Source organism: Pongo abelii, chromosome 20 (assembly GCF_028885655.2).
Source record: "Pongo abelii isolate AG06213 chromosome 20, NHGRI_mPonAbe1-v2.0_pri, whole genome shotgun sequence".
Taxonomy (NCBI): domain Eukaryota; kingdom Metazoa; phylum Chordata; class Mammalia; order Primates; family Hominidae; genus Pongo; species Pongo abelii.
Window position 1 is genome coordinate 798,021 of NC_072005.2, and position 23,754 is coordinate 821,774.

The 23,754-nt window shown below is 61.8% G+C and overlaps 1 protein-coding gene across 10 annotated transcripts in view; it reads left to right on the top strand.

Annotated features, from left to right (window-relative positions):
- Positions 1–23,668, top strand: part of ABCA7 (ATP binding cassette subfamily A member 7) — a 30,633-nt gene extending 6,965 nt beyond the window's left edge. For 3 of the 10 annotated variants that reach the window (XM_054538540.2, XM_024238278.3, XM_054538541.2), the window contains 33 exons: positions 84–305; positions 380–581; positions 1,761–1,871; positions 2,133–2,304; positions 7,436–7,567; positions 7,670–7,809; positions 7,964–8,101; positions 8,457–8,641; positions 8,729–8,801; positions 9,995–10,197; positions 10,457–10,505; positions 10,675–10,779; positions 10,862–11,016; positions 11,245–11,369; positions 11,455–11,553; positions 11,773–12,027; positions 12,594–12,626; positions 12,752–12,929; positions 13,016–13,185; positions 13,579–13,756; positions 13,986–14,101; positions 14,589–14,733; positions 14,820–14,943; positions 15,296–15,425; positions 15,498–15,618; positions 15,701–15,763; positions 18,489–18,595; positions 18,879–19,020; positions 21,641–21,775; positions 21,857–21,960; positions 22,258–22,350; positions 23,027–23,267; positions 23,366–23,668. In XM_054538540.2, coding sequence (XP_054394515.2) covers positions 84–305; positions 380–581; positions 1,761–1,871; positions 2,133–2,304; positions 7,436–7,567; positions 7,670–7,809; positions 7,964–8,101; positions 8,457–8,641; positions 8,729–8,801; positions 9,995–10,197; positions 10,457–10,505; positions 10,675–10,779; positions 10,862–11,016; positions 11,245–11,369; positions 11,455–11,553; positions 11,773–12,027; positions 12,594–12,626; positions 12,752–12,929; positions 13,016–13,185; positions 13,579–13,756; positions 13,986–14,101; positions 14,589–14,733; positions 14,820–14,943; positions 15,296–15,425; positions 15,498–15,618; positions 15,701–15,763; positions 18,489–18,595; positions 18,879–19,020; positions 21,641–21,775; positions 21,857–21,960; positions 22,258–22,350; positions 23,027–23,267; positions 23,366–23,521 — 4,602 coding nt within the window. In that variant the 3' untranslated portion in view covers positions 23,522–23,668. Of the gene's footprint in view, positions 1–83; positions 306–379; positions 582–1,760; positions 1,872–2,132; positions 2,305–7,435; positions 7,568–7,669; positions 7,810–7,963; positions 8,102–8,456; positions 8,642–8,728; positions 8,802–9,994; positions 10,198–10,456; positions 10,506–10,674; positions 10,780–10,861; positions 11,017–11,244; positions 11,370–11,454; positions 11,554–11,772; positions 12,028–12,593; positions 12,627–12,751; positions 12,930–13,015; positions 13,186–13,578; positions 13,757–13,985; positions 14,102–14,588; positions 14,734–14,819; positions 14,944–15,295; positions 15,426–15,497; positions 15,619–15,700; positions 15,764–16,284; positions 16,648–18,488; positions 18,596–18,878; positions 19,021–21,640; positions 21,776–21,856; positions 21,961–22,257; positions 22,351–23,026; positions 23,268–23,365 lie in introns of those variants that run through there. The other 7 variants (XM_063719816.1, XM_063719815.1, XR_010138541.1 and 4 more) reach the window with 6 other exon arrangements.
- The last annotated feature ends 86 nt before the right edge of the window (positions 23,669–23,754 follow it).

Sequence of the window (23,754 nt, forward strand, 5' to 3'; positions counted from 1 at the left end):
TGGCAGGCAGGGGCGGCCCGCGTGGGTGCGCGCCCCCAGGCCAGTCCAAGAGCTGGACCCTGAGCTCCCGTCGCCTCCAACAGCTGGGGGACATCCTCCCCTACAGCCACCCGGGCGTGGTCTTCCTGTTCTTGGCAGCCTTCGCGGTGGCCACGGTGACCCAGAGCTTCCTGCTCAGCGCCTTCTTCTCCCGCGCCAACCTGGCTGCGGCCTGCGGCGGCCTGGCCTACTTCTCCCTCTACCTGCCCTACGTGCTGTGTGTGGCTTGGCGGGACCGGCTGCCCGCGGGTGGCCGCGTGGCCGCGGTGAGAGCCGGGTCGGGCGTGGATGGGGGACGCCCCCCGCTTCGGCTGCTCACTGACCTCCCGCTTTTCCGCAGAGCCTGCTGTCGCCCGTGGCCTTCGGCTTTGGCTGCGAGAGCCTGGCTCTGCTGGAGGAGCAGGGCGAGGGCGCGCAGTGGCACAACGTGGGCACCCGGCCTACGGCAGACGTCTTCAGCCTGGCCCAGGTCTCTGGCCTTCTGCTGCTGGACGCGGCGCTCTACGGCCTCGCCACCTGGTACCTGGAAGCTGTGTGCCCAGGTGGGCCGTAGGGTGCGGGGCTCCGTGCCGGGTCGCACCTGCTTTGCAGGAGGCTGAGCTAGGAGTGTGGCCTCCAGGCCGTTTGGGGGTGGGGGGCGGCTTATTCCCTTGGAGAGAAGGCGGGGCTTCCTGGCACACGCACGCAGGTGGCTGCATTGGAGGGGCGGGGCCTGAGGCAGGTGGGCGGGGTTTCTTGGCCGCCTCATACCTGGACGCCCTGATTCCAGGTGTGTGGCCAGAAGCTGGCACAGTCGCCGGGCGCTGTGGCTCACGCTTGTAATCCCAGCACTTTGGGAGGCCAAGGCAGGAGAATCGCTTGAGCCCAGGAGTTTGAGACCAGGCTGGGCAATATAGTGAGACCTCATCTGTACAAAAAGTTAGCTGGGCGTGGTGGCAATCTCCTGTAGTCCCAGCTACTCGGGAGGATGGGGTGGGAGGATCACTTGAGCCCAGGAGGTTGAGGCTGCAGTGAGCCGTGATCGCACCAGCCTGGGCAACAGAGTGAGACCTCCATCTCTTAAAAAAAAAAAAGCTGGGCTGGGCGCGGTGGCTCACACCTATAATCCCAGCACTTTGGGAGGCCGAAGCGGGTGGATCATCTGAGGTCGGGATTTCGAGACCAGCCTGACCAACATGGAGAAACCCCGTCTCTACTAAAAATACAAAATTAGCCGGGTGTGGTGGCAGGTGCCTGTTTCCCAGCTACTTGGAAGGCAGAGGCAGGAGAATTGCTTGAACCCCGGAGGTGGAGGTTGCAGTGAGTCGAGATCGCACCACTGCACTCCAGCCTGGGCAACAAGAGTGAAACTCAGTCTCAAAAAAGAAAAAACAAGGCCGGGCACGGTGGCTCACGCCTGCTATCGCAGCACTTTGGGAGGCCGAGGAGGGCGGATCACAAGGTCAGGAGATCGAGACCATCCTGGCTAACATGGTCAAACCACATCTCTACTAAAAATACCAAAAATTAGCCGGTCGTGGTGGTGGGCACCTGTAATCCCAGCTACTCAGGAGGCTGAGGCAGGAGAATGAGGTGAACCCTGGAGGCGAAGCTTGCATTGAGTCGAAATCACGCCACTGGATTCCAGCCTGGGCGACAGAGCCAGACTCCATCTCAAAAAAAAAAAAAACTGGTACACTCCGGGGGGTGGGCTAAGCAGTAACCCGCGCCCCTCCCCCCAGGCCAGTACGGGATCCCTGAACCATGGAATTTTCCCTTTCGGAGGAGCTACTGGTGTGGACCTCGGCCCCCCAAGAGTCCAGCCCCTTGCCCCACCCCGCTGGACCCAAAGGGTGAGGCCCTACGAGGCTTAATAGCTGGTTTCCTACTTACATGCCCAGTTCTCCCCCAAAACGAGATTCCACAGATGCCAATGACAGTGACCTGCACACCCCAACCCTCACACCTGCCCTGAAGACACTGCGGTCCCCAAGCTCCCCCAGCTTTTATAGGCCCGGGCCCAGCAGGTCCTGGATTCCACAGCCCAGCTCTGAGGGACTTGCAGGCCCCGGGACCCCCATGACTCCATGGCTGAGTCCGCCCCATCTCTGCAGTGCTGGTGGAAGAGGCACCGCCCGGCCTGAGTCCTGGGGTCTCCGTTCGCCGCCTGGAGAAGCGCTTTCCTGGCAGCCCGCAGCCAGCCCTGCGGGGGCTCAGCCTGGACTTCTACCAGGGCCACATCACCGCCTTCCTGGGCCACAACGGGGCCGGCAAGACTACCACACTGTGAGCCCCCCGACCACTCCCTCCCTGTGAGGCACCCCCACCACTCCCTCTCTGTGAACCCCCCACCACTCCCTCCCTGTGAGTCCCCCCCACTCCCTCCCTGTGAGTCCCCCCACCACTCCCTCCCTGTGAACCCCCCCGAACACTCCCTCCCTGCGAGTCCCCCTACCACTCCTTCCCTGTGAGCCCCCCACCACTCCCTCCCTGTGAGCCCCCCACCACTCCCTCCCTGTGAGTCCCCCCACCACTCCCTCCCTGTGAGTCCCCCCCACTCCCTCCCTGTGAGTCCCCCCACCACTCCCTCCCTGTGAACCCCCCCGAACACTCCCTCCCTGCGAGTCCCCCTACCACTCCTTCCCTGTGAGCCCCCCACCACTCCCTCCCTGTGAGCCCCCCACCACTCCCTCCCTGTGAGTCCCCCCACCACTCCCTCCCTGTGAGTCCCCCCCACTCCCTCCCTGTGAGTCCCCCCACCACTCCCTCCCTGTGAACCCCCCCGAACACTCCCTCCCTGCGAGTCCCCCTACCACTCCTTCCCTGTGAGCCCCCCACCACTCCCTCCCTGTGAGGCACCCCCACCACTCCCTCCCTGTGAGCCTCCCACCACTCCCTCCCTGTGAGCCTCCCACCACTCCCTCCCTGTGAGCCTCCCACCACTGCCTCCCTGTGAGTCCCCCCCACCACTCCCTCCCTGTGAGTCCCCCCCATCATTCCCTCCCTGTGAGTCCCCCCCACCACTCCCTCCCTGTGAGTCCCCCACCACTCCCTCCCTGTGAGCCCCCCCACCACTCCTTCCCTGTGAGTCCCCCCCACCACTCCCTCCCTGTGAGTCCCCCCCACCACTCCCTCCCTGTGAGTCCCCCCACCACTCCCTCCCTGTGAGTCCCCGCCATCATTCCCTCCCTGTGAGTCCCCCCCCAACTCCCTCCCTGTGAGTCCCCCCCACCACTCCCTCCCTGTGAGTCCCCCACCACTCCCTGCCTGTGAGGCCCCCACCACTCCCTCCCTGTGAGGCCCCCACCACTCCCTCCCTGTGAGGCCCCCACCACTCCCCCCCTGTGAGCCTCCCACCACTCCCTCCCTGTGAGGCCCCCACCACTCCCCCCCTGTGAGGCCCCCCCCACCACTCCCCCACTGTGAGGCCCCCACCACTCCCTCCCTGTGAGTCCCCCCCACCACTCCCTCCCTGTGAGTCCCCCCCACCACTCCCCCCCTGTGAGTCCCCCACCACTCCCTCCCTGTGAGTCCCCCCACCACTCCCTCCCTGTGAGTCCCCCCACCACTCCCTCCCTGTGAGTCCCCCCCACCACTCCCTCCCTGTGAGTCCCCCCCACCACTCCCTCCCTGTGAGTCCCCCCCACCACTCCCCCCCGTGAGCCTCCCACCACTCCCTCCCTGTGAGTCCCCCCCACCACTCCCTCCCTGTGAGTCCCCCCACCACTCCCCCCCTGTGAGTCCCCCCACCACTCCCTCCCTGTGAGTCCCCCCACCACTCCCTCCCTGTGAGTCCCCCCCACCACTCCCTCCCTGTGAGTCCCCCCCACCACTCCCTCCCTGTGAGTCCCCCCCACCACTCCCTCCCTGTGAGTCCCCCCACCACTCCCTCCCTGTGAGTCCCCCCACCACTCCCTCCCTGTGAGTCCCCCCCACCACTCCCTCCCTGTGAGTTCCCCCACCACTCCCTCCCTGTGAGTCCCCCCACCACTCCCTCCCTGTGAGTCCCCCCCCACCACTCCCTCCCTGTGAGTCCCCCCACCACTCCCCCCCTGTGAGTCCCCCCACCACTCCCCGCCTGTGAGCCCCCCACCACTCCCCCCCTGTGAGCCCCCCACCACTCCCCCCCTGTGAGCCTCCCACCACTCCCTCCCTGTGAGTCCCCCCCACCACTCCCTCCCTGTGAGTCCCCCCCACCACTCCCTCCCTGTGAGTCCCCCCCACCACTCCCTCCCTGTGAGTCCCCCCCACCACTCCCTCCCTGTGAGTCCCCCCCACCACTCCCTCCCTGTGAGTCCCCCCCACCACTCCCTCCCTGTGAGTCCCCCCCACCACTCCCTCCCTGTGAGTCCCCCCCACCACTCCCCCCCGTGAGCCTCCCACCACTCCCTCCCGTGAGTCCCCCCCACCACTCCCTCCCTGTGAGTCCCCCCACCACTCCCTCCCTGTGAGTCCCCCCCACCACTCCCTCCCTGTGAGTCCCCCCCACCACTCCCTCCCTGTGAGTCCCCCCACCACTCCCTCCCTGTGAGTCCCCCCCACCACTCCCTCCCTGTGAGTCCCCCCACCACTCCCCCCCTGTGAGTCCCCCCACCACTCCCCCCCTTTGAGTCCCCCCACCACTCCCCCCCTGTGAGTCCCCCCACCACTCCCCCCCTGTGAGTCCCCCCACCACTCCCCCCCGTGAGTCCCCCCCACCACTCCCCCCCGTGAGTCCCCCCCACCACTCCCCCCCGTGAGTCCCCCCACCACTCCCTCCCTGTGAGTCCCCCCACCACTCCCTCCCTGTGAGTCCCCCCCACCACTCCCTCCCTGTGAGTCCCCCCCACCACTCCCTCCCTGTGAGTCCCCCCCACCACTCCCTCCCTGTGAGTCCCCCCCACCACTCCCCCCCTGTGAGTCCCCCCCACCACTCCCCCCCTGTGAGTCCCCCCACCACTCCCTCCCTGTGAGTCCCCCCCACCACTCCCTCCCTGTGAGTCCCCCCCACCACTCCCTCCCTGTGAGTCCCCCCCACCACTCCCTCCCTGTGAGTCCCCCCCACCACTCCCTCCCTGTGAGTCCCCCCCACCACTCCCTCCCTGTGAGTCCCCCCACCACTCCCTCCCTGTGAGTCCCCCCACCACTCCCCCCCTGTGAGTCCCCCCCACCACTCCCTCCCTGTGAGTCCCCCCACCACTCCCTCCCTGTGAGTCCCCCCACCACTCCCTCCCTGTGAGTCCCCCCCACCACTCCCTCCCTGTGAGTCCCCCCCACCACTCCCTCCCTGTGAGTCCCCCCACCACTCCCCCCCTGTGAGTCCCCCCACCACTCCCCCCCTGTGAGGCCCCCCCACCACTCCCCCCCTGTGAGGCCCCCCCACCACTCCCCCCCTGTGAGGCCCCCACCACTCCCCGCCTGTGAGGCCCCCACCACTCCCTCCCTGTGAGGCCCCCACCACTCCCTCCCTGTGAGGCCCCCACCACTCCCTCCCTGTGAGGCCCCCACCACTCCCCCCCTGTGAGCCTCCCACCACTCCCTCCCTGTGAGTCCCACCCACCACTCCCCCCCTGTGAGTCCACCCACCACTCCCCCCCTGTGAGTCCCCCCCCACTCCCTCCCTGTGAGTCCCACCCACCACTCCCTCCCTGTGAGTCCCCCCCACCACTCCCTCCCTGTGAGTCCCCCCCACCACTCCCTCCCTGTGAGTCCCCCCCACCACTCCCTCCCTGTGAGTCCCCCCCACCACTCCCTCCCTGTGAGTCCCCCCCACCACTCCCTCCCTGTGAGTCCCCCCCACCACTCCCTCCCTGTGAGTCCCCCACCACTCCCTCCCTGTGAGTCCCCCCACCACTCCCTCCCTGTGAGTCCCCCCACCACTCCCCCCCTGTGAGTCCCCCCACCACTCCCCCCCGTGAGTCCCCCCACCACTCCCTCCCTGTGAGTCCCCCCCACCACTCCCTCCCTGTGAGTCCCCCCACCACTCCCTCCCTGTGAGTCCCCCCACCACTCCCTCCCTGTGAGTCCCCCCCCACCACTCCCTCCCTGTGAGTCCCCCCCTACTCCCTCCCTGTGAGTCCCCCCCACCACTCCCTCCCTGTGAGTCCCCCCCACCACTCCCGCCCGTGAGCCTCCCACCCCTCCCTCCCTGTGAGTCCCCCCACCACTCCCTCCCTGTGAGTCCCCCCCACCACTCCCTCCCTGTGAGTCCCCCCACCACTCCCTCCCTGTGAGTCCCCCCCACCACTCCCTCCCTGTGAGTCCCCCCCACCACTCCCTCCCTGTGAGTCCCCCCACCACCCCCCCCGTGAGCCTCCCACCCCTCCCTCCCTGTGAGCCTCCCACCACTCCCTCCCTGTGAGCCCCCCACCACTCCCTCCCTGTGAGTCCCCCACCACTCCCCCCCGTGAGTCCCCCCCACCACTCCCCCCCTGTGAGCCTCCCACCACTCCCTGCCTGTGAAACCCCCCGACTATTCCCTCCCTGTGAGTCCCCCCCACCACTCCCCCCCGTGAGCCTCCCACCACTCCCTGCCTGTGAAACCCCCCGACTATTCCCTCCCTGTGAGTCCCCCCCACCACTCCCTCCCTGTGAGGCCCCCACCACTCCCTCCCTGTGAGCAGTAATGGCACCACTGCACTCCAGCTTGGGCAACAGAGTGAGACCCTGTCTCAAAATAAATAGGCAGGGCGCGGTGGCTCACGCCTGTAATCCCAGCACTTTGGGAGGCCGAGGAGGGAGGATTGCCTGAGGTCAGAGTTTGAGACACAGCCTGGCCAATATGGCAAAACCATCTCTACTAAAAATACAAAAATTAGCCGGGTGTGATGGTGGGCACCTGTAATCCCAGCTACTCAGGAGGCTGAGGCAGGAGAACTGCTTGAACCCTGGAGGCGGAGGTTGCAGTGAGCCGAGACTGTGCCGTTGCACTCTAGCCTGGGCAACAGAGTGAGACTCTGTCACAAAAAAAAAACAAATAAATAAAAATGAGGCTATCACAAGGTTTTGGATGTAGCATTTAATAGGTGCTCTGTGGCCAGGCGTGGTGGCTCACGCCTGTAATCCCAGCACTTTGGGGGGCCAAGGCGGGTGGATCACGAGGTCAGGAGATCGAGATCATCCTGGCTAACACGGTGAAACCCCGTCCCTACTAAAAATGCAAAAAAATTAGCCAGACGTGGTGGTGGGCGCCTGTAGTCCCAGCTACTTGGGAGGCTGAGGCAGGAGAATGGCGTGAACCCGGGAGGTGGAGTTTGCAGTGAGCCGAGATCGCGCCGCTGCACCCCAGCCTGGGCGACAGAGTGAAACTCCGTCTCAAAAATAATAATAATAAAAAATAATTAATTAAAAATTTAAAAAAATAGAAATTAAAAATAGATGCTCTGTAACTGCTGGTGCGCTCTGTGAAGGGGCTGCTCTGAGACCCCTCTACCCACAGGTCCATCTTGAGCGGCCTCTTCCCAGCCAGTGGTGGATCTGCCTTCATTCTGGGCCACGACGTCCGCTCCAGCATGGCCGCCATCCGGCCCCACCTGGGCGTCTGTCCCCAGTACAACGTGCTGTTTGACATGTGCGTCTCGGCAGGCCCAGAGTGCCGCGGTGGGAAGGGACTGGACGCCCTCTGGGACTCTGCCTGCCATGTGGGTCACTCTGCTGTGTGCACTGGCTGCAGGCTGACCGTGGGCGAGCACGTCTGGTTCTATGGGCGGCTGAAGGGTCTGAGTGCCGCTGTGGTGGGCCCCGAGCAGGACCGTCTGCTGCAAGATGTGGGGCTGGTCTCCAAGCAGAGTGTGCAGACTCTCCACCTCTCTGGTGAGCCCATCCCCAAGGGAGGTCACGTCACAGGGAGGGGCCTGGGAATTCATCCTGAAGGCAGGGGGATGCCAGGTACTGAGGTCCACGTGGGTAGGCAACCCTGCCCAAGGCTGGGTGCGACACACTGAGGTCCCTTCCCCATGTCTACCAGGTGGGATGCAACGGAAGCTGTCCGTGGCCATTGCCTTTGTGGGCGGCTCCCAAGTTGTTATCCTGGACGAGCCTACAGCCGGCGTGGATCCTGCTTCCCGCCGCAGTATTTGGGAGCTGCTGCTCAAATACCGAGAAGGTAAGAGCTGGGGATTCTACTTGAGGGGCCAGAAAAGGCTTCTGACAAGCAAGTGCTGGGGATGGGGTTTTGAGGAATGAGTAGGAGTTTGCTACATGTGGACTCCACTTGTTGCTATGGCATTTAGGGGCTGCTGCTCAAATACCGAGACAGTAAGAGTTGGGGGTAGCCAGAGGTTCCCCTGGATTCTGCCTGAAGGGCCAGAAAAGGTTTCCAACAGGGAGGTTCTGGGGATGATGTTTTGAGGGATGAATAGGAGTTTGCTTCATGAGGCAGACAACTCCTGGCAGAGGCCCCAGCTCGGGCAAAGACCCGGTGGCCTGATGGTAGTTGTGGGTTGGTCCCCTGTGCCTAGGTCGCACGCTGATCCTCTCCACCCACCACCTGGATGAGGCAGAGCTGCTGGGAGACCGTGTGGCCGTGGTGGCAGGTGGCCGCTTGTGCTGCTGTGGCTCCCCACTCTTCCTGCGCCGTCACCTGGGCTCCGGCTACTACCTGACGCTGGTGAAGGCCCGCCTGCCCCTGACCACCAATGAGAAGGTGGGGACCGGCCTTCTCCTGACCCCTGACCCCTGGGACTCTCTTCAGCCCTGAAGGCCAAGCCACTTGGTGCCTCTCTGCCTGCAGGCTGACACTGACATGGAGGGCAGTGTGGACACCGGGCAGGAAAAGAAGAACGGCAGCCAGGGCAGCAGAGTCGGTGAGGGCCAGGGTGGGAGACCCAAGGCGGGTGGGCAGTGGGGTGGCTGTGCCTTAACTTGAGGAGGAGGAGGGGGAGTGGGAAGAGGAGGAGGAGGAGGAGGGGGAGTGGGAAGAGGAGGAGGAGGAGGAGGAGGAGGAGGCAGCAAAGGAGGATGAGGTGGAAGAGGAGGGGGAGGAGGAGGGGGAGGAGTAAGAGAGGGAGGGGGAGGAGAAGGGAGGAGTAGGAGTGAGAGGAGGAAGAGGAGGGGGAGGGAGAGGAGGAGGGGGAGGGAGAGGAGGAGGGGGAGGGAGAGGAGGAGGGGGAGGGAGAGGAGGACGGGGAGGGAGAGGAGGAGGGGGAGGGAGAGGAGGAGGGGGAGGGAGAGGAGGACGGGGAGGGAGAGGAGGACGGGGAGGGAGAGGAGGAGGGGGAGGGAGAGGAGGGGGAGGAGAAGAAGGAGGAGGGGGAGAAGGAGGAGGGGGAGGAGAAGGAGGAGGGGGAGAAGAAGGGGAGGAGTAAGGGGGGAGGGGGAGGAGAAGGGGAGGAGGAGGAGGGAGAGGAGGGGGAGGAGTAGGAGGGGGGATGGGGAGGAGGCGAAGGAGGAGGAGGGGAGGAGGAGGTGGAGAGCACTTGAGAACCTGAGATGATGCCCCCATCCCTGGGCTGAGCCGGAACCATGAGACGAACTTGAACACTGACCCCACCTTTAACCCAACCAGGGCTGAGCCCAGAGACAAACCTACCCCTGACCTCCAACTCTAGGTCCAGCACTGCCCTCAAGATCTCTTTTTGTTTGTTTTTGAGTCTTGCTCTGTCCCCCAGGCTGGAGTGCAGTGGTATGATCTCAGCTCACTGCAACCTCTGCCTCCTGGGTTCAAGCGTTTCTCCTGCCTCAGCCTCCCGAGTAGCTGGGATTACAGGTGGGTTCCACCATGCCTGGCTAATTTTTGCATTTTTGGTAGAAATGGGGTTTCACCATGTTGGTCAGGCTGGTCTCCAACTCCTGACCTCAGGTGATCCGCCTGCCACAACCTCCAAAGTGCTGGGATTACAGGCGTGAGCCACTGCGCCTGGCCGCACCTGGCCTACATTCTTAACCCTGATCTCTGTCTGCAGGGACAGTCCCCTCACAGGTCACCAATGCCTTTTCCCAGGGAGACTGGGGTGGGGCGTGAGCTGGGGCTCCCTGAAGCACCCCTCTGTCCATGCAGGCACTCCTCAGCTGCTGGCCCTGGTACAGCAGTGGGTGCCTGGGGCACGGCTGGTGGAGGAGCTGCCACACGAGCTGGTACTGGTGCTGCCCTACACGGGTGCCCATGACGGCAGCTTCGCCACACTCTTCCGAGAGCTAGACACGCGGCTGGCGGAGCTGAGGCTCACTGGCTACGGGATCTCCGACACCAGCCTCGAGGAGGTGTGAGGCCTGTGTGGTGGTGAGGTGGGGCCAGAAGGAGGGCTGCTTGGAGGAGGTGGTGTTTTGAAGGATGAATAGGAGTGTGTTTACGAGCAGCAAGGACATTCAGGGAGGAGGCATGGCACATGAGGAGCTCTGGTGGCTCAGATGTCCCCTGGGAAGGCCTGGGGGACCCACGGTGTAGGAGGGGTGGGGGGCTAACAAGCCCCCAGTTCTCCCTATGGGTGTCCAGGCTCTGAGCCCCTGCTTGTCTCCCCAGATCTTCCTGAAGGTGGTGGAGGAGTGTGCTGCTGACACAAATATGGAGGGTGCGGCCGCAGCTCCCTGACCCCTAACCCTGGTCCAGAGTGGGACCAGAGGCCAGGTCCCCATCCCTGGCTTAGTCTGGCCCAAGGCATAGCCTTTACCCCATACCTGACTCCTGATCCCCCAATCCGTGACCCTCAACTTTGACCCTGACCCCTGATGGCCCTGCAGATGGCAGCTGCGGGCAGCACCTATGCGCAGGCATTGCTGGCCTAGACGTGACCCTGCGGCTCAAGATGCCGCCAGAGGAGACAGTGCTGGAGAACGGGGAGCCAGGTAAGTCCTCCCCAGTGGCCCTGTGGTCCTCCCAGCCACCCCCCCACAGCAGCATGAGCACTGACCCTCTCATCCCTCACAGCTGGGTCAGCCCCAGAGATCCAGGCCCTCCAGGGCTCTGGGCCAGACGCCGTGGGCCGGGTACAGGGCTGGGTACTGACCCGCCAGCAGCTCCAGGCCCTGCTTCTCAAGCGCTTTCTGCTTGCCCGCCGCAGCCGCCGCGGCCTGTTCGCGCAGGTGAGGAGGGCCAGCACCAGGGAGTCGCATGGGAGTCCCTGAGTTCCCTACCCGGGCCGTCCACTCAGTGGCCTAATCCAAACCCTTCCCCCCGTGTGTATTCCCAACCCGGAGCACATTTATTGAGGGCACTGGGGAGCCATGGGTGGTTGTAGAGCAGGAGCAGGGACAGATGCAAGCAAGCCTGGAGGGTGGATGGAAGCAGCAGCTGATGGGCTGGTCCCCCAGATCGTGCTGCCTGCCCTCTTTGTGGGCCTGGCCCTCGTGTTCAGCCTCATCGTGCCTCCTTTCGGGCACTACCCGGCTCTGCGGCTCAGTCCCACCATGTACGGTGCCCAGGTGTCCTTCTTCAGGTGGGTGCAGTAGGAAGGGGCTGGTGGCAGGAAGACTAGGGACCAGGGGGTACATCCCTGACCCTACATCTCCCCTCACACACAGTGAGGATGCCCCAGGGGACCCTGGACGTGCCCGGCTGCTCGAGGCACTGCTGGAGGAGGCAGGACTGGAGGAGCCCCCTGTGCAGCATAGCTCCAACAGGTGAGGGCGTCTTGTTGGCCTGGACCTTGCCGCTCTCTGGCCTCAGTTTTCCCATCTGGTCCCTGGCTAGGGGGCCTCAGGGGGCACCTGGAGCATCCCCTGTGCCCACCTGGAAGCTGGGAGCCTCTGTGGCTCCAGGAGCCTCCAGAAGCTGGGTGCCCACAGACCTTCAGCTTGACCCTGCAGGGCCCCTGAGTGTGCACAGCCCATTGTCTGCAGGTTCTCGGCGCCAGAAGTTCCTGCTGAAGTGGCCAAGGTCTTGGCCAGTGGCAACTGGACCCCAGAGTCTCCGTCCCCAGCCTGCCAGTGTAGCCAGCCCGGTGCCCGGCGCCTGCTGCCCGACTGCCCGGCTGCAGCTGGTGGTCCCCCTCCACCCCAGGCAGTGACTGGCTCTGGGGAAGTGATTCAGAACCTGACAGGCCGAAACCTGTCTGACTTCCTGGTCAAGACCTACCCACGCCTGGTGCGCCAGGGGTAAGCCATGCCCCAGGACTCAAGTTTCCCTGGCTATAGCATGGGTCCTTGGGTTGGTGGGGCTGTTGTGGTCCTGGAGGAGGAAGTGGAGGGGTTGGATGCCCAGCTTGGGGCTCTGGGCTGGGAGTCTTGCGTACCTTCCTCTCCTCTTTTTTTTTTTTTTTTTTTTGAGATGGAGTCTCCCTCTGTTGCCCAGGCTTGAGTGCAGAGCTGTGATCTCAGCTCACTGCAACCTCCACCTCCCAGGTTCAAGCAATTAAGCAATTCTCCTGCCTCAGCCTCCCAAGTAGCTGGGATTACAGGTGCCCGCCACCACTCCTGGCTAATTTTTGTATTTTTAGTAGAGACGGGGTTTCACCATGTTGCCAGGCTGGTCTCGAACTCCTGACCTCAGGTGATCCACCTGCCTTGGCCTCCCAAAGTGTTGGGATTACAGGCGGGAGCCACCGTGCCCGGCTTTCTTTCTTCTTTTTGTCCCACCCTTAACTCTGCGGGCCCCTCTCACCATCTCTCTCTCTGTCCCGCATCCCTGTCTCTGCCTGTGTCTCTGTCTGTCTCTCCCACAGCCTGAAGACTAAGAAGTGGGTGAATGAGGTCAGGTGAGGAGGGGTCTAGCTTGGGGTCCCCTGCCCCAGTTCCACTCCCATGCCCTCTGCCTGCCCCGTGGGAGCTCTCCCGGCCCCCTGGCCCTCAGCTCCCCTTGCCTGCCTGCACGGCCCCACAGGTATGGAGGCTTCTCGCTGGGGGGCCGAGACCCAGGCCTGCCCTCGGGCCAAGAGTTGGGCCGCCTAGTGGAGGAGTTGTGGGTGCTGCTGAGCCCCCTGCCTGGCGGGGCCCTCGACCGTGTCCTGAAAAACTTCACAGCCTGGGCTCATAGCCTGGATGCTCAGGACAGTCTCAAGGTGGGAACTGGGGGGGCAGGTGGGTGTCCTGTCACAGCAAGGTCCAACTCCATTGCTCTGACCCTATGACCTTGACCCCCACCCAGATCTGGTTCAACAACAAAGGCTGGCACTCCATGGTGGCCTTTGTCAACCGAGCCAACAACGCAATCCTACGTGCTCACCTGCCCCCAGGCCCGGCCCGCCACGCCCACAGCATCACCACACTCAACCACCCCTTGAACCTCACCAAGGAGCAGCTGTCTGAGGCTGCACTGTGAGTCCCTCCACCCTGCGTGTCCTACCCTGCCTCCGTTCCTCTGTCGTTTGGGTTGGTGGGAGCTGGATTTGAACCCTGACACACTCTTGCTTTATAAATGGAGGATAGAAACTGTTCCTCTGCTCCCTAAGCCAGGGAAATGGGACCTCCTCAGGCTCAGCGGGCCCCAGTCTCCCCCACACATCCTCGTCCCACCAACCTTTATCCTGCCTGAGACCTGTACAACCTCTGCTGCCAAATCCCAGGCACCTTCATCCCTAAATTGCCCCCGCCATCTCTGCCACTGCTGACTGCCCCATAGACCTTTGTCCCATCAATGGCGTGTTCAGCTCTGCTCTGAGCAACCCATGCACCGTCACCCTGCAACTGCCCTCATGTCCTCACTTCCAGGATGGCCTCCTCAGTGGACGTTCTCGTCTCCATCTGTGTGGTCTTTGCCATGTCCTTCGTCCCGGCCAGCTTCACTCTTGTCCTCATTGAGGAGCGAGTCACCCGAGCCAAGCACCTGCAGCTCATGGGGGGCCTGTCCCCCACCCTCTACTGGCTTGGCAACTTTCTCTGGGACATGGTGCGGGGGCTGCTTGGACGGGTGGGGGCCCAGCCACTGCTTGCCACTGCCCTGTCTGGCCCCTTGTAGGCAGGGGCTTGTCCAAGATGGCCTGGGTAAAGTCTTGAGGATTGTGGGAGACTTTGTGCCTTCCTACTCAAAAAGCAAGGAGGTCAGGGTGGGAACAGGGCTGAGGGTGGCAGTCCCCACCTCTTTACACTGATAAAGGTAACTGCCATCTCCAATGCAGTGTAACTACTTGGTGCCAGCGTGCATCGTGGTGCTCATCTTTCTGGCCTTCCAGCAGAGGGCATATGTGGCCCCTGCCAACCTGCCTGCTCTCCTGCTGTTGCTACTACTGTATGGGTGAGGCCCCCAGTCCCTCAGGGCCTATTCTTACTGCCCCTTACTGCCTTCCCCACTAATGCTGCTGAGATAGAACTCTGCAATAGCTCCCAAGGAGAGGATATGGAGGTCTGAGGTGATGCCATGTGGGATCCAGTTCAGTGGTGTGCCAAGGTGGCCTTAAAAGCTCATCTTATCCTGACTCATATTAGTAGAGGTCTAAGGCAGCCCATGCCTGTATAATTCCAGTACTTTGGGAGGCCAAGGCAGGAGGACTACTTGAGGCCAGGAGTTTGAGACCAGCCTGGGCAATATAGAGAGACCCACCTCTAAAAAAGAAAGAGAGAGAAAGAGAAAGCGAGAAAGAAAGAAAAAAAAAAAAACCAGAAAGGTGCTTTGGGTGAAAATGTCAAGGTCTAAGGCAGAGAAGATGGGAATGGAGATTTTTATTCCTCTCAGGGCTTCTCAGTCTGAGTAGTTACTCCAGTGACTCCTATTGTCCCTTCAGCTGGTCGATCACACCGCTCATGTACCCAGCCTCCTTCTTCTTCTCCGTGCCCAGCACGGCCTATGTGGTGCTCACCTGCATAAACCTCTTTATTGGCATCAATGGAAGCATGGCCACCTTTGTGCTTGAGCTCTTCTCTGATCAGGTGGGGCACCATGAGGCTGGGGCTTGGGCTGGGTTGGGTCATTGGACTCAGCCCCTGACCAACATCCCTCTCCCGCCCTTGAGCAGAAACTGCAGGAGGTGAGCCGGATCTTGAAACAGGTCTTCCTTATCTTCCCCCACTTCTGCTTGGGCCGGGGACTCATTGACATGGTGCGGAACCAGGCCATGGCTGACGCCTTTGAGCGCTTGGGTGAGAACTTCCTGTCAGGTGGGGCCATGGCTACAGATAGCTAGCACCCTTGGAGACCTAGAGTTAATTATACAGAGTGGAGAAAAACAGCACCCCAGGGAGACAGCCAGGGTTCTTAGGTGGCCCTAAGATTGGGCCAAGTTGGAGGTACAAGAAAGCAGCCATAAAAAGCTAATTCTGTCTTAGATTACATCACAAGAGGCCTCTTCTGTTTTCTATGCCAATTAGACTCCAGCTGAGTGGCCTATCCAATTTGTGTTCCTTTTCCTTAAGAATCCAGAGTGACATGGGTGGAGAAGGGGTCAGAAACCAAGACTCTCATGGACCCAGTCCCTCCTTTCTATATCCACAGGAGACAGGCAGTTCCAGTCACCCCTGCGCTGGGAGGTGGTCGGCAAGAACCTCTTGGCCATGGTGATACAGGGGCCCCTCTTCCTTCTCTTCACACTACTGCTGCAGCACCGAAGCCAACTCCTGCCACAGTTAGTGAGGTCTACGGAGAGGGTGGCAGGGGCCAAAGACCTACTTTAGGCCCACAAATATTCTGTCCCCAGGCCCAAGGTGAGGTCCCTGCCACTCCTGGGAGAAGAGGATGAGGATGTAGCCCGTGAACGGGAGAGGGTGGTCCAAGGAGCCACCCAGGAGGATGTGTTGGTGCTGAGGAACTTGACCAAGGTAGGTGTGGTCAGGTCGACTGCTGGGTGGGGGGTGCTCCCACTGGCCCACTCACCTTTCTGAAGGACCTGCACTCTCCCAGGTATACCGCGGGCAGAGGATGCCAGCTGTTGACCGCTTGTGCCTGGGGATTCCCCCTGGTGAGGTGAGTCCAGGGATGGAGGCCAGGTGCAGGGACAGTGAGAGGCTGCCCTACTGCATGCCCTGCCCATCATCCTTTACTGAACACCTACCGTGTGCCCAAGGCCCTTTATTGAACAACTACTGTGCATCCACCACCTTTTATTGGTCACCTACTGTGTGCCAATATTTGTGCTATTTTTATTTTATTTTATTATTTATTTATTTATTTATTTATTTATTTGAGATGGAGTCTTACTCTGTTGCCTGGGCTGGAGCGCAGTGGCACGATCTTGGCTCACTGCAAGCTCCACCTCCCGGGTTCACACCATTCCCCTGCCTTAGCCTCCCGAGTAGCTGGGACTACAGGCGCCCGCCACCACGCCCGGCTAATTTTTTTGTATTTTTAGTAGAGACGGGGTTTCACCGTGTTAGCCAGGGTGGTCTCGATCTCCTGATCTCGTGATCCACCCGCCTCAGCCCCCCAGAGTGCTGGGATTACAAGCGTGAGCCACTGCACCCGGCCTATTTTATTTTTTTTTTTAGAGACGGAATCTCGCTCTGTCACCCAGGCTGGAATGCAGTGGTGAGATCTCGGCTCACTGTAAGGTCCGCCTCCCGGGTTCACGCCATTTTCCTGCCTCAGCCTCCCAAGTAGCTGGGACTGCAGGCGCCTGCCATCACGCCTGGCTAATTTTTGTATTTTTAGTAGAGACAGGGCTTCACCATGTTAGCCAGGATGGTCTTGATCTCCTGACCTCGTGATCCACCCGCCTCGACCTCCCAAAGTGCTGGGATTACAGGCGTGAGGCACTGTGCCCAGTCTGTGCATTTATTTTGAGCCAATAAAACCTCGTGAAGCACCTACTGCATGCTTACCTCTATTAAACACACACTGTGCTCACTAAAGGGGTGTACTGAATACTTCTGTGTCCATCAACGTTTATCAAATACCAATAGAATTTATTGGACCCCTACTGTATACACATCTACATCAAACACTTGCTCACAGCCAGCATTTATCAGGCACCTGCTTTGTACCAGTTCACATTCAAGCACCTACTATGTGCAAATGTATTTGCTGTGTGCCACTTATTGGCCACCTATTAGGGCTGGTACACATCTGCAAACAAGTGCTGTTTGTTAGCACACATTGCAGTATATATATATATATATATATATATATATATATTTTTTTTTTTTTTTTCATTTTTTCTTTTGAGATGGAGTCTCACTGTCACCCAGCTTGGTGTGCAATGGTGTAATCTCGGCTCACTGTAACCTCTGCCTCCCAGGTTCAAGCGATTCTCCAGCCTCAGCCTCCCAAGTAGCTGGGACCACAGGCACATGCCACCATGCCCAGCTGATTTTTGTATTTTTAGTAGAGACAGGGTTTCACCAAGTTGGCCAGGCTGGTCTTGCACTCCTGACCTCAAATGATCCACCCGCCTTGGCCTCCCAAAGTGCTGGGATCACAGGTGTGAGCCACCATGCCCAGCCTTTGTTTTTTTCTTTTTTTTTTGAGACAAAGTCTTGCTCTGCCACCCAGGCTGGAGTGCAATGGCATGATCTCGGCTCACTGCAACCTCTGCCTCCCGGGTTCAGGCGATTCTCCTGCCTCAGCCTCCTGAGTAGCTGGGATTACAGGCGCCGGCCACCACACCTGGCTAATTTTTGTATTTTTAGTAGAGATGGGGTTTCACAATGTTGGTCAGGCTGATCTTGAACTCCTGACCTCAGGTCATCTGCCCACCTCAGCTTCCCAAAGTGCTGGGGTTACAGGTGTGAGCCACTGGGCCTGGCCCACAGTATATCTTTACTAAGCACCTACTGTGTGCTGGCCAACCTCTCTACCTTGGGCTGACTGTGCACCCAGCCTAAGTACACACAGTGTGCCAGGAAACATATGGAGAGCTCATGCCCTGATATTTGTTGAGCACTGCTGCACACGACCTTTATAGGGTACCCACTGTGTGCCAAAAGCCATTACCTGCTGACAGCTTTATGCCTCGCTACATACCCCAATATCTGCCCAGCTCCCCCAGGGCCCCATCCATGGCCTTCCATGTGGACCCTCAGAAATCAGAGGTGCTGAGGCCGGGTGTGGTGGCTCACACCTGTAACCCCAGCACTTTGGGAGGCCAAGACAGGAGGATCACTTGAGATCAGGAGTTCGAGACCAGCCTGGCCAACATGCCAAAACCCCGTCTCTACTAAAAATAAAAAATTAGCCGGGCTTGGTGGCACACGCCTGTAGTCCCAGCTACTCCGGAGCCTGAGACAGGAGAATTGTTTGAACCCAGGAGGTGGAGGTTGCAGTGAGCGGAGATCGCGCCATTGCCCTTCAGCCTGGGCGACAAAGCAAGGCTCCGTCTCAAAAATAAAAAGAGGCTGGGCGCAGTGGCTCACACCTGTAATCCCAGCACTTTAGGAGTCCAAGGCAGGCGGATCACAAGGTCAAGAGATCGAGACCATCCTGGCCAACATGGTGAAACCCCATCTCTACTAAAAAAAATACAAAAATTAGCTGGGCATGGTGGCAGGCGTCTGTAGCCCCAGCTACTTGGGAGGCTAAGGCAGGAGAATTGCTTGAACCCGGGAGGCAGAGGTTGCAGTGAGCCAAGATCGCGCCACTGCAGTCCAGCCCGGGAAACAAGAGCAAAACATGGTTTCAAAAAAAAAAAGAAATCAGAGATGCTAGAACCAGGGCCTGGGGACTCACTGAGCACCATCTGTGGGCATCCCTGTAGTGTTTTGGGCTGCTGGGTGTGAACGGAGCAGGGAAAACGTCCACGTTTCGCATGGTGACGGGGGACACATTGGCCAGCAGGGGCGAGGCTGTGCTGGCAGGCCACAGGTGAGGGGTGCCAGGTAGGGTCGGGGTGGGGCAGGGTTGGCCCTGACGTCCTTGTTCTTCCCCACCCCTCCACCTCCAGTGCATGGACTGGGCTCACTGCCCCACACCTGCATGGTCTCTGAGACCCCTGCATCCCTACATCCCACACGCGGACCAGGCCCTGAGACACCCCTGTCCCTTATCAGCGTGGCCTTGGATGGGTGGGCCCTGAGACCCCTGTGTTAGCCACCAGTATGGTCAGGGACTAGCCAGCTCTCTGAGCCCCCAGCACCTCCATCCCCAGCGTGGCCCAGGAACCCAGTGCTGCGCACCTCAGCATGGGCTACTGCCCTCAATCCGATGCCATCTTTGAGCTGCTGACGGGCCGCGAGCACCTGGAGCTGTTTGCGCGCCTGCGCGGTGTCCCGGAGGCCCAGGTTGCCCAGGTGAGCCCACTTTGTCCCCACTGCTCCCACCTCCCAGGGCCCACCCGACCCAGGCTGTTCCCCTAAAGCCTGGCCCAGTCCTGCACTCTCTCGCCTTGGCTCCATCCCTGTCCCTGCCCCTAGACCCTGCTTCCTTCCTCTATACCTCTGTCCCCCATCCTGGTCCAATAGGGATGTGGCTAGCCTGCCTCTTTGCCCCGCCCCACCAAGTTCCAACATTCTTATTGGTCCACCCACCCTTTCTCCCACTGCACGTTGCCCCTCTCTCCTTGAGTCTTCCTGCTGTGGCCCTGCCCACTTGCCCCTCTTCTGCCTACCCCCTAGGGCTTCGCACCTTTCTCGCTGGGTTCACGGTCGCCTTCTCACTCTGGCCGTTCCCAGTTTGCAGCCCTTTCACTGCCTCTTCCATCTGCTTGGGGGTCTTGTCTTTGCCCTGGCCTGCCCCACCCTCACACTGTCCCACTCCATGCCCTTTCTGGCCCTGCCCCATACCCATGCTGGCTCCACCCACACCATGGCACCTCCCCATACCCATGCTGGCTCCACCCATGCCATGGCCCAGCCCCATAACCATCCCAGCTCCACCCGTACCATGGCCCTGCCCCACACTCATATTGGCCCCGCCCCATACCCATGCTGTCTCCACCCACACTATGGCCCTGCTCCATACTGATGCTGGCTCCACCCACGCCATGGCCGCGCCCCATACTCATGCTGGCTCCACCCACACCATGACCCCGCCCCATACTCATGCTGGCTCCACCCACACCATGGCCCCGCCCCATACTCATGCTGGCTCCACCCACACCATGGCCCCGCCCCATACTCATGCTGGCTCCACCACACTATGGCCCCGCCCCATACTCATGCTGGCTCCACCACACTATGGCCCCGCCCCATACTCATGCTGGCTCCACCACACTATGGCCCCGCCCCATACTCATGCTGGCTCCACCCACACCATGGCCCCGCCCCATACTCATGCTGGCTCCACCCACACCATGGCCCCGCCCCATACCCATGCTGGCTCCACCCGCGCCATGGCCCCGCCCCATACCCATGCTGGCTCCACCCGCGCCATGGCCCCGCCCCATACTCATGCTGGCTCCACCCGCGCCATGGCCCCGCCTCATACTCATGCTGGCTCCACCCACACCATGGCCCCGCCTCATACTCATGCTGGCTCCACCCACGCCATGGCCCCGCCTCATACTCATGCTGGCTCCACCCACGCCATGGCCCCGCCTCATACTCATGCTGGCTCCACCCACGCCATGGCCCCGCCCCATACTCATGCTGGCTCCACCACACTATGGCCCCGCCCCATACTCATGCTGGCTCCACCACACTATGGCCCCGCCCCATACTCATGCTGGCTCCACCCACACCATGGCCCCGCCCCATACTCATGCTGGCTCCACCCACACCATGGCCCCGCCCCATACTCATGCTGGCTCCACCCACACCATGGCCCCGCCCCATACCCATGCTGGCTCCACCCGCGCCATGGCCCCGCCCCATACCCATGCTGGCTCCACCCGCGCCATGGCCCCGCCCCATACCCATGCTGGCTCCACCCGCGCCATGGCCCCGCCTCTTACTCATGCTGGCTCCACCCACGCCATGGCCCCGCCTCATACTCATGCTGGCTCCACCCACGCCATGGCCCCACCCCATACTCATGCTGGCTCCACCCGCGCCATGGCCCCGCCCCATACTCATGCTGGCTCCACCCGCACCATGGCCCCGCCTCATACTCATGCTGGCTCCACCCACACCATGGCCCCGCCTCATACTCATGCTGGCTCCACCCACGCCATGGCACCGCCCCATACTCATGCTGGCTCCACCCACGCCATGGCCCCGCCTCATACTCATGCTGGCTCCACCCACGCCATGGCCCCGCCTCATACTCATGCTGGCTCCACCCACGCCATGGCCCCGCCTCATACTCATGCTGGCTCCACCCACGCCATGGCACCGCCCCATACTCATGCTGGCTCCACCCACGCCATGGCCCCGCCTCATACTCATGCTGGCTCCACCCACGCCATGGCCCCGCCTCATACTCATGCTGGCTCCACCCACGCCATGGCCCCGCCTCATACTCATGCTGGCTCCACCCACGCCATGGCAGCGCCCCATACTCATGCTGGCTCCACCCACACCATGGCAGCGCCCCATACTCATGCTGGCTCCACCACACTATGGCCCCGCCCCATACTCATGCTGGCTCCACCCACACCATGGCCCCGCCTCATACTCATGCTGGCTCCACCCACGCCATGGCAGCGCCCCATACTCATGCTGGCTCCACCACACTATGGCCCCGCCCCATACTCATGCTGGCTCCACCCACACCATGGCCCCGCCTCATACTCATGCTGGCTCCACCCACACCATGGCCCCGCCTCATACTCATGCTGGCTCCACCCACACCATGGCAGCGCCCCATACTCATGCTGGCTCCACCACACTATGGCTGTCCCATTCTCACATTTGCCCTGCCCCATGCCCATTGTGCCCCTGCTCCACACTCAATGCTGGCCCCGCCACACTGTGGCCCTGCCCCATACTCATCAATATGAGTCCCCATGCCCACTCTGGCCCCACCCCACAGGCCGCTGGCTCGGGCCTGGCGCGTCTGGGACTCTCATGGTACGCAGACCGGCCTGCAGGCACCTACAGCGGAGGGAACAAACGCAAGCTGGCGACGGCCGTGGCGCTGGTTGGGGACCCAGCCGTGGTGTTTCTGGTGCGTGGGGGTGGTGCCTGGGTGGGGTGGGGCCTGCGACGGAGGCGGGGCCTTGCTTATGGGATCTTCCGTGCTCCCCAGGACGAGCCGACCACAGGGATGGACCCCAGTGCGCGGCGCTTCCTCTGGAACAGTCTTTTGGCCGTGGTGCGGGAGGGTCGTTCAGTGATGCTCACCTCCCACAGGTGGGCCGGGCCCTGATGCCCTGGGCTGTGGTTAAGGCGATCCAGGGCTGGAGAGAGAGCCCCAAAGCACAAGGCCACAGGGGATGGGGGGTCCTGGCCCTAGTGGGGCGAGGGTGCCAGGCCCCGGGGTGTAAGGACACACAGAGGTGGGACACGGCGCCGGGATCAGAACAGTCTGGGGAAGAGTGGGGAGATGTCCACACCAGAAGGGTAGTCCAGGCCCAGGGAAGCAGGCAGTGTGGCGCCCGGCACAGGTGGCCCGGGCCTCATGGAGCTCGTGGTGCCGGGTCCTGACAGCATGGAGGAGTGTGAAGCGCTCTGCTCGCGCCTGGCCATCATGGTGAATGGGCGGTTCCGCTGCCTGGGCAGCCCGCAACATCTCAAGGGCAGGTGAGCGGGCGGGGCCTCCAGGCAGATGTGGGGTGAGGGTGGGAACGTAGGTGGGCTCAGGGGAGAGGCCAGACGTAGAGCCGGGTAAGGAAAGTTTGGCTCCAACTGGAGAGATGGCCAAGGCTTTAGATTGTCCTGCAGGCGTGACTGAGGGGGCGAGACAGGCTGGGGTGTGCTCGGGGCGCAGGACCAGGAGGCGTGAGCCGGGGGCTCTGGGTGGATTTAGAAGACATAATCAGGTGTGCGTTGGAGTAGGTGCAGCCTGGAGAGGTGAGGGTGGGTTGATGGGTGGAGTTAGGGGAGGGCCTGGTTAGTGGGCGGGGCCATAGGAAAGTGGGTGGGGGTATTTATTGTGTGGGCGGGGTTAGAGTGCACGGGCGAAAGAGGAGTGTCCGAAAGAGGAGTCAAGTGGCGTGATAGCTTCGAGAGCAGCCTGGGCAACCTAGGGGGACCCCATCTCTATAAAAAAGTTAAAAATTAGCTGGACATGGTGGTGTGTGCCTGTGGTCTCAGCTACGCGGGCGGGGGGTGGCGGGGGATTGAGGTGGGAGGACCATTTGATCGCTAGCGTAGTACAAGTATGGGGCGGGGCCAGAGAGTATTAGGGGCTGGAGGGTGAGCTGAGGTGGGACCTGGGAAAGGCCCGATACGGTAGCCCTGGCCTCACTCACTGCAGATTCGCGGCCGGTCACACACTGACCCTGCGGGTGCCCGCCGCAAGATCCCAGCCGGCAGCGGCCTTCGTGGCGGCCGAATTCCCTGGGGCGGAGCTGCGCGAGGCACATGGAGGCCGCCTGCGCTTCCAGCTGCCGCCGGGAGGGCGCTGCGCTCTGGCGCGCGTCTTTGGAGAGCTGGCGGTGCACGGCGCAGAGCACGGCGTGGAGGACTTTTCCGTGAGCCAGACGATGCTGGAGGAGGTGATCACGGCGCTGGGGTCAGGCTGGGGGAGGAAGGCTGGGGGCCAGGCCCGTGGGCTGACCGTCCCTCTTGTCCCCTCTGGGCCGCCCACCGCCAGGTATTCTTGTACTTCTCCAAGGACCAGGGGAAGGACGAGGACGACGAGGAGCAGAAGGAGGCAGGAGTTGGAGTGGACCCCGCGCCAGGCCTGCAGCACCCCAAACGCATCAGCCAGTTCCTCGATGACCCTAGCACTGCCGAGACTGTGCTCTGAGCCTCCCTCCCCTGCGGGGCCGCGGAGAGGCCCTGGGAATGGCAAGGGCAGGGTAGAGTGCCTAGGAGCCCTGGACTCAGGCTGGCAGAGGGGCTGGTGCCCTGGAGAAAATAAAGAGAAGGCTGGAGAGAAGCCATGGTGGTGAAACCGTGTGCATGTGTGTTCTTGAGCCAGGCTTGAGCCAGGCTGCACACATGTCCACACAGCTGCCTGCACATGTGTCTAGATATGGC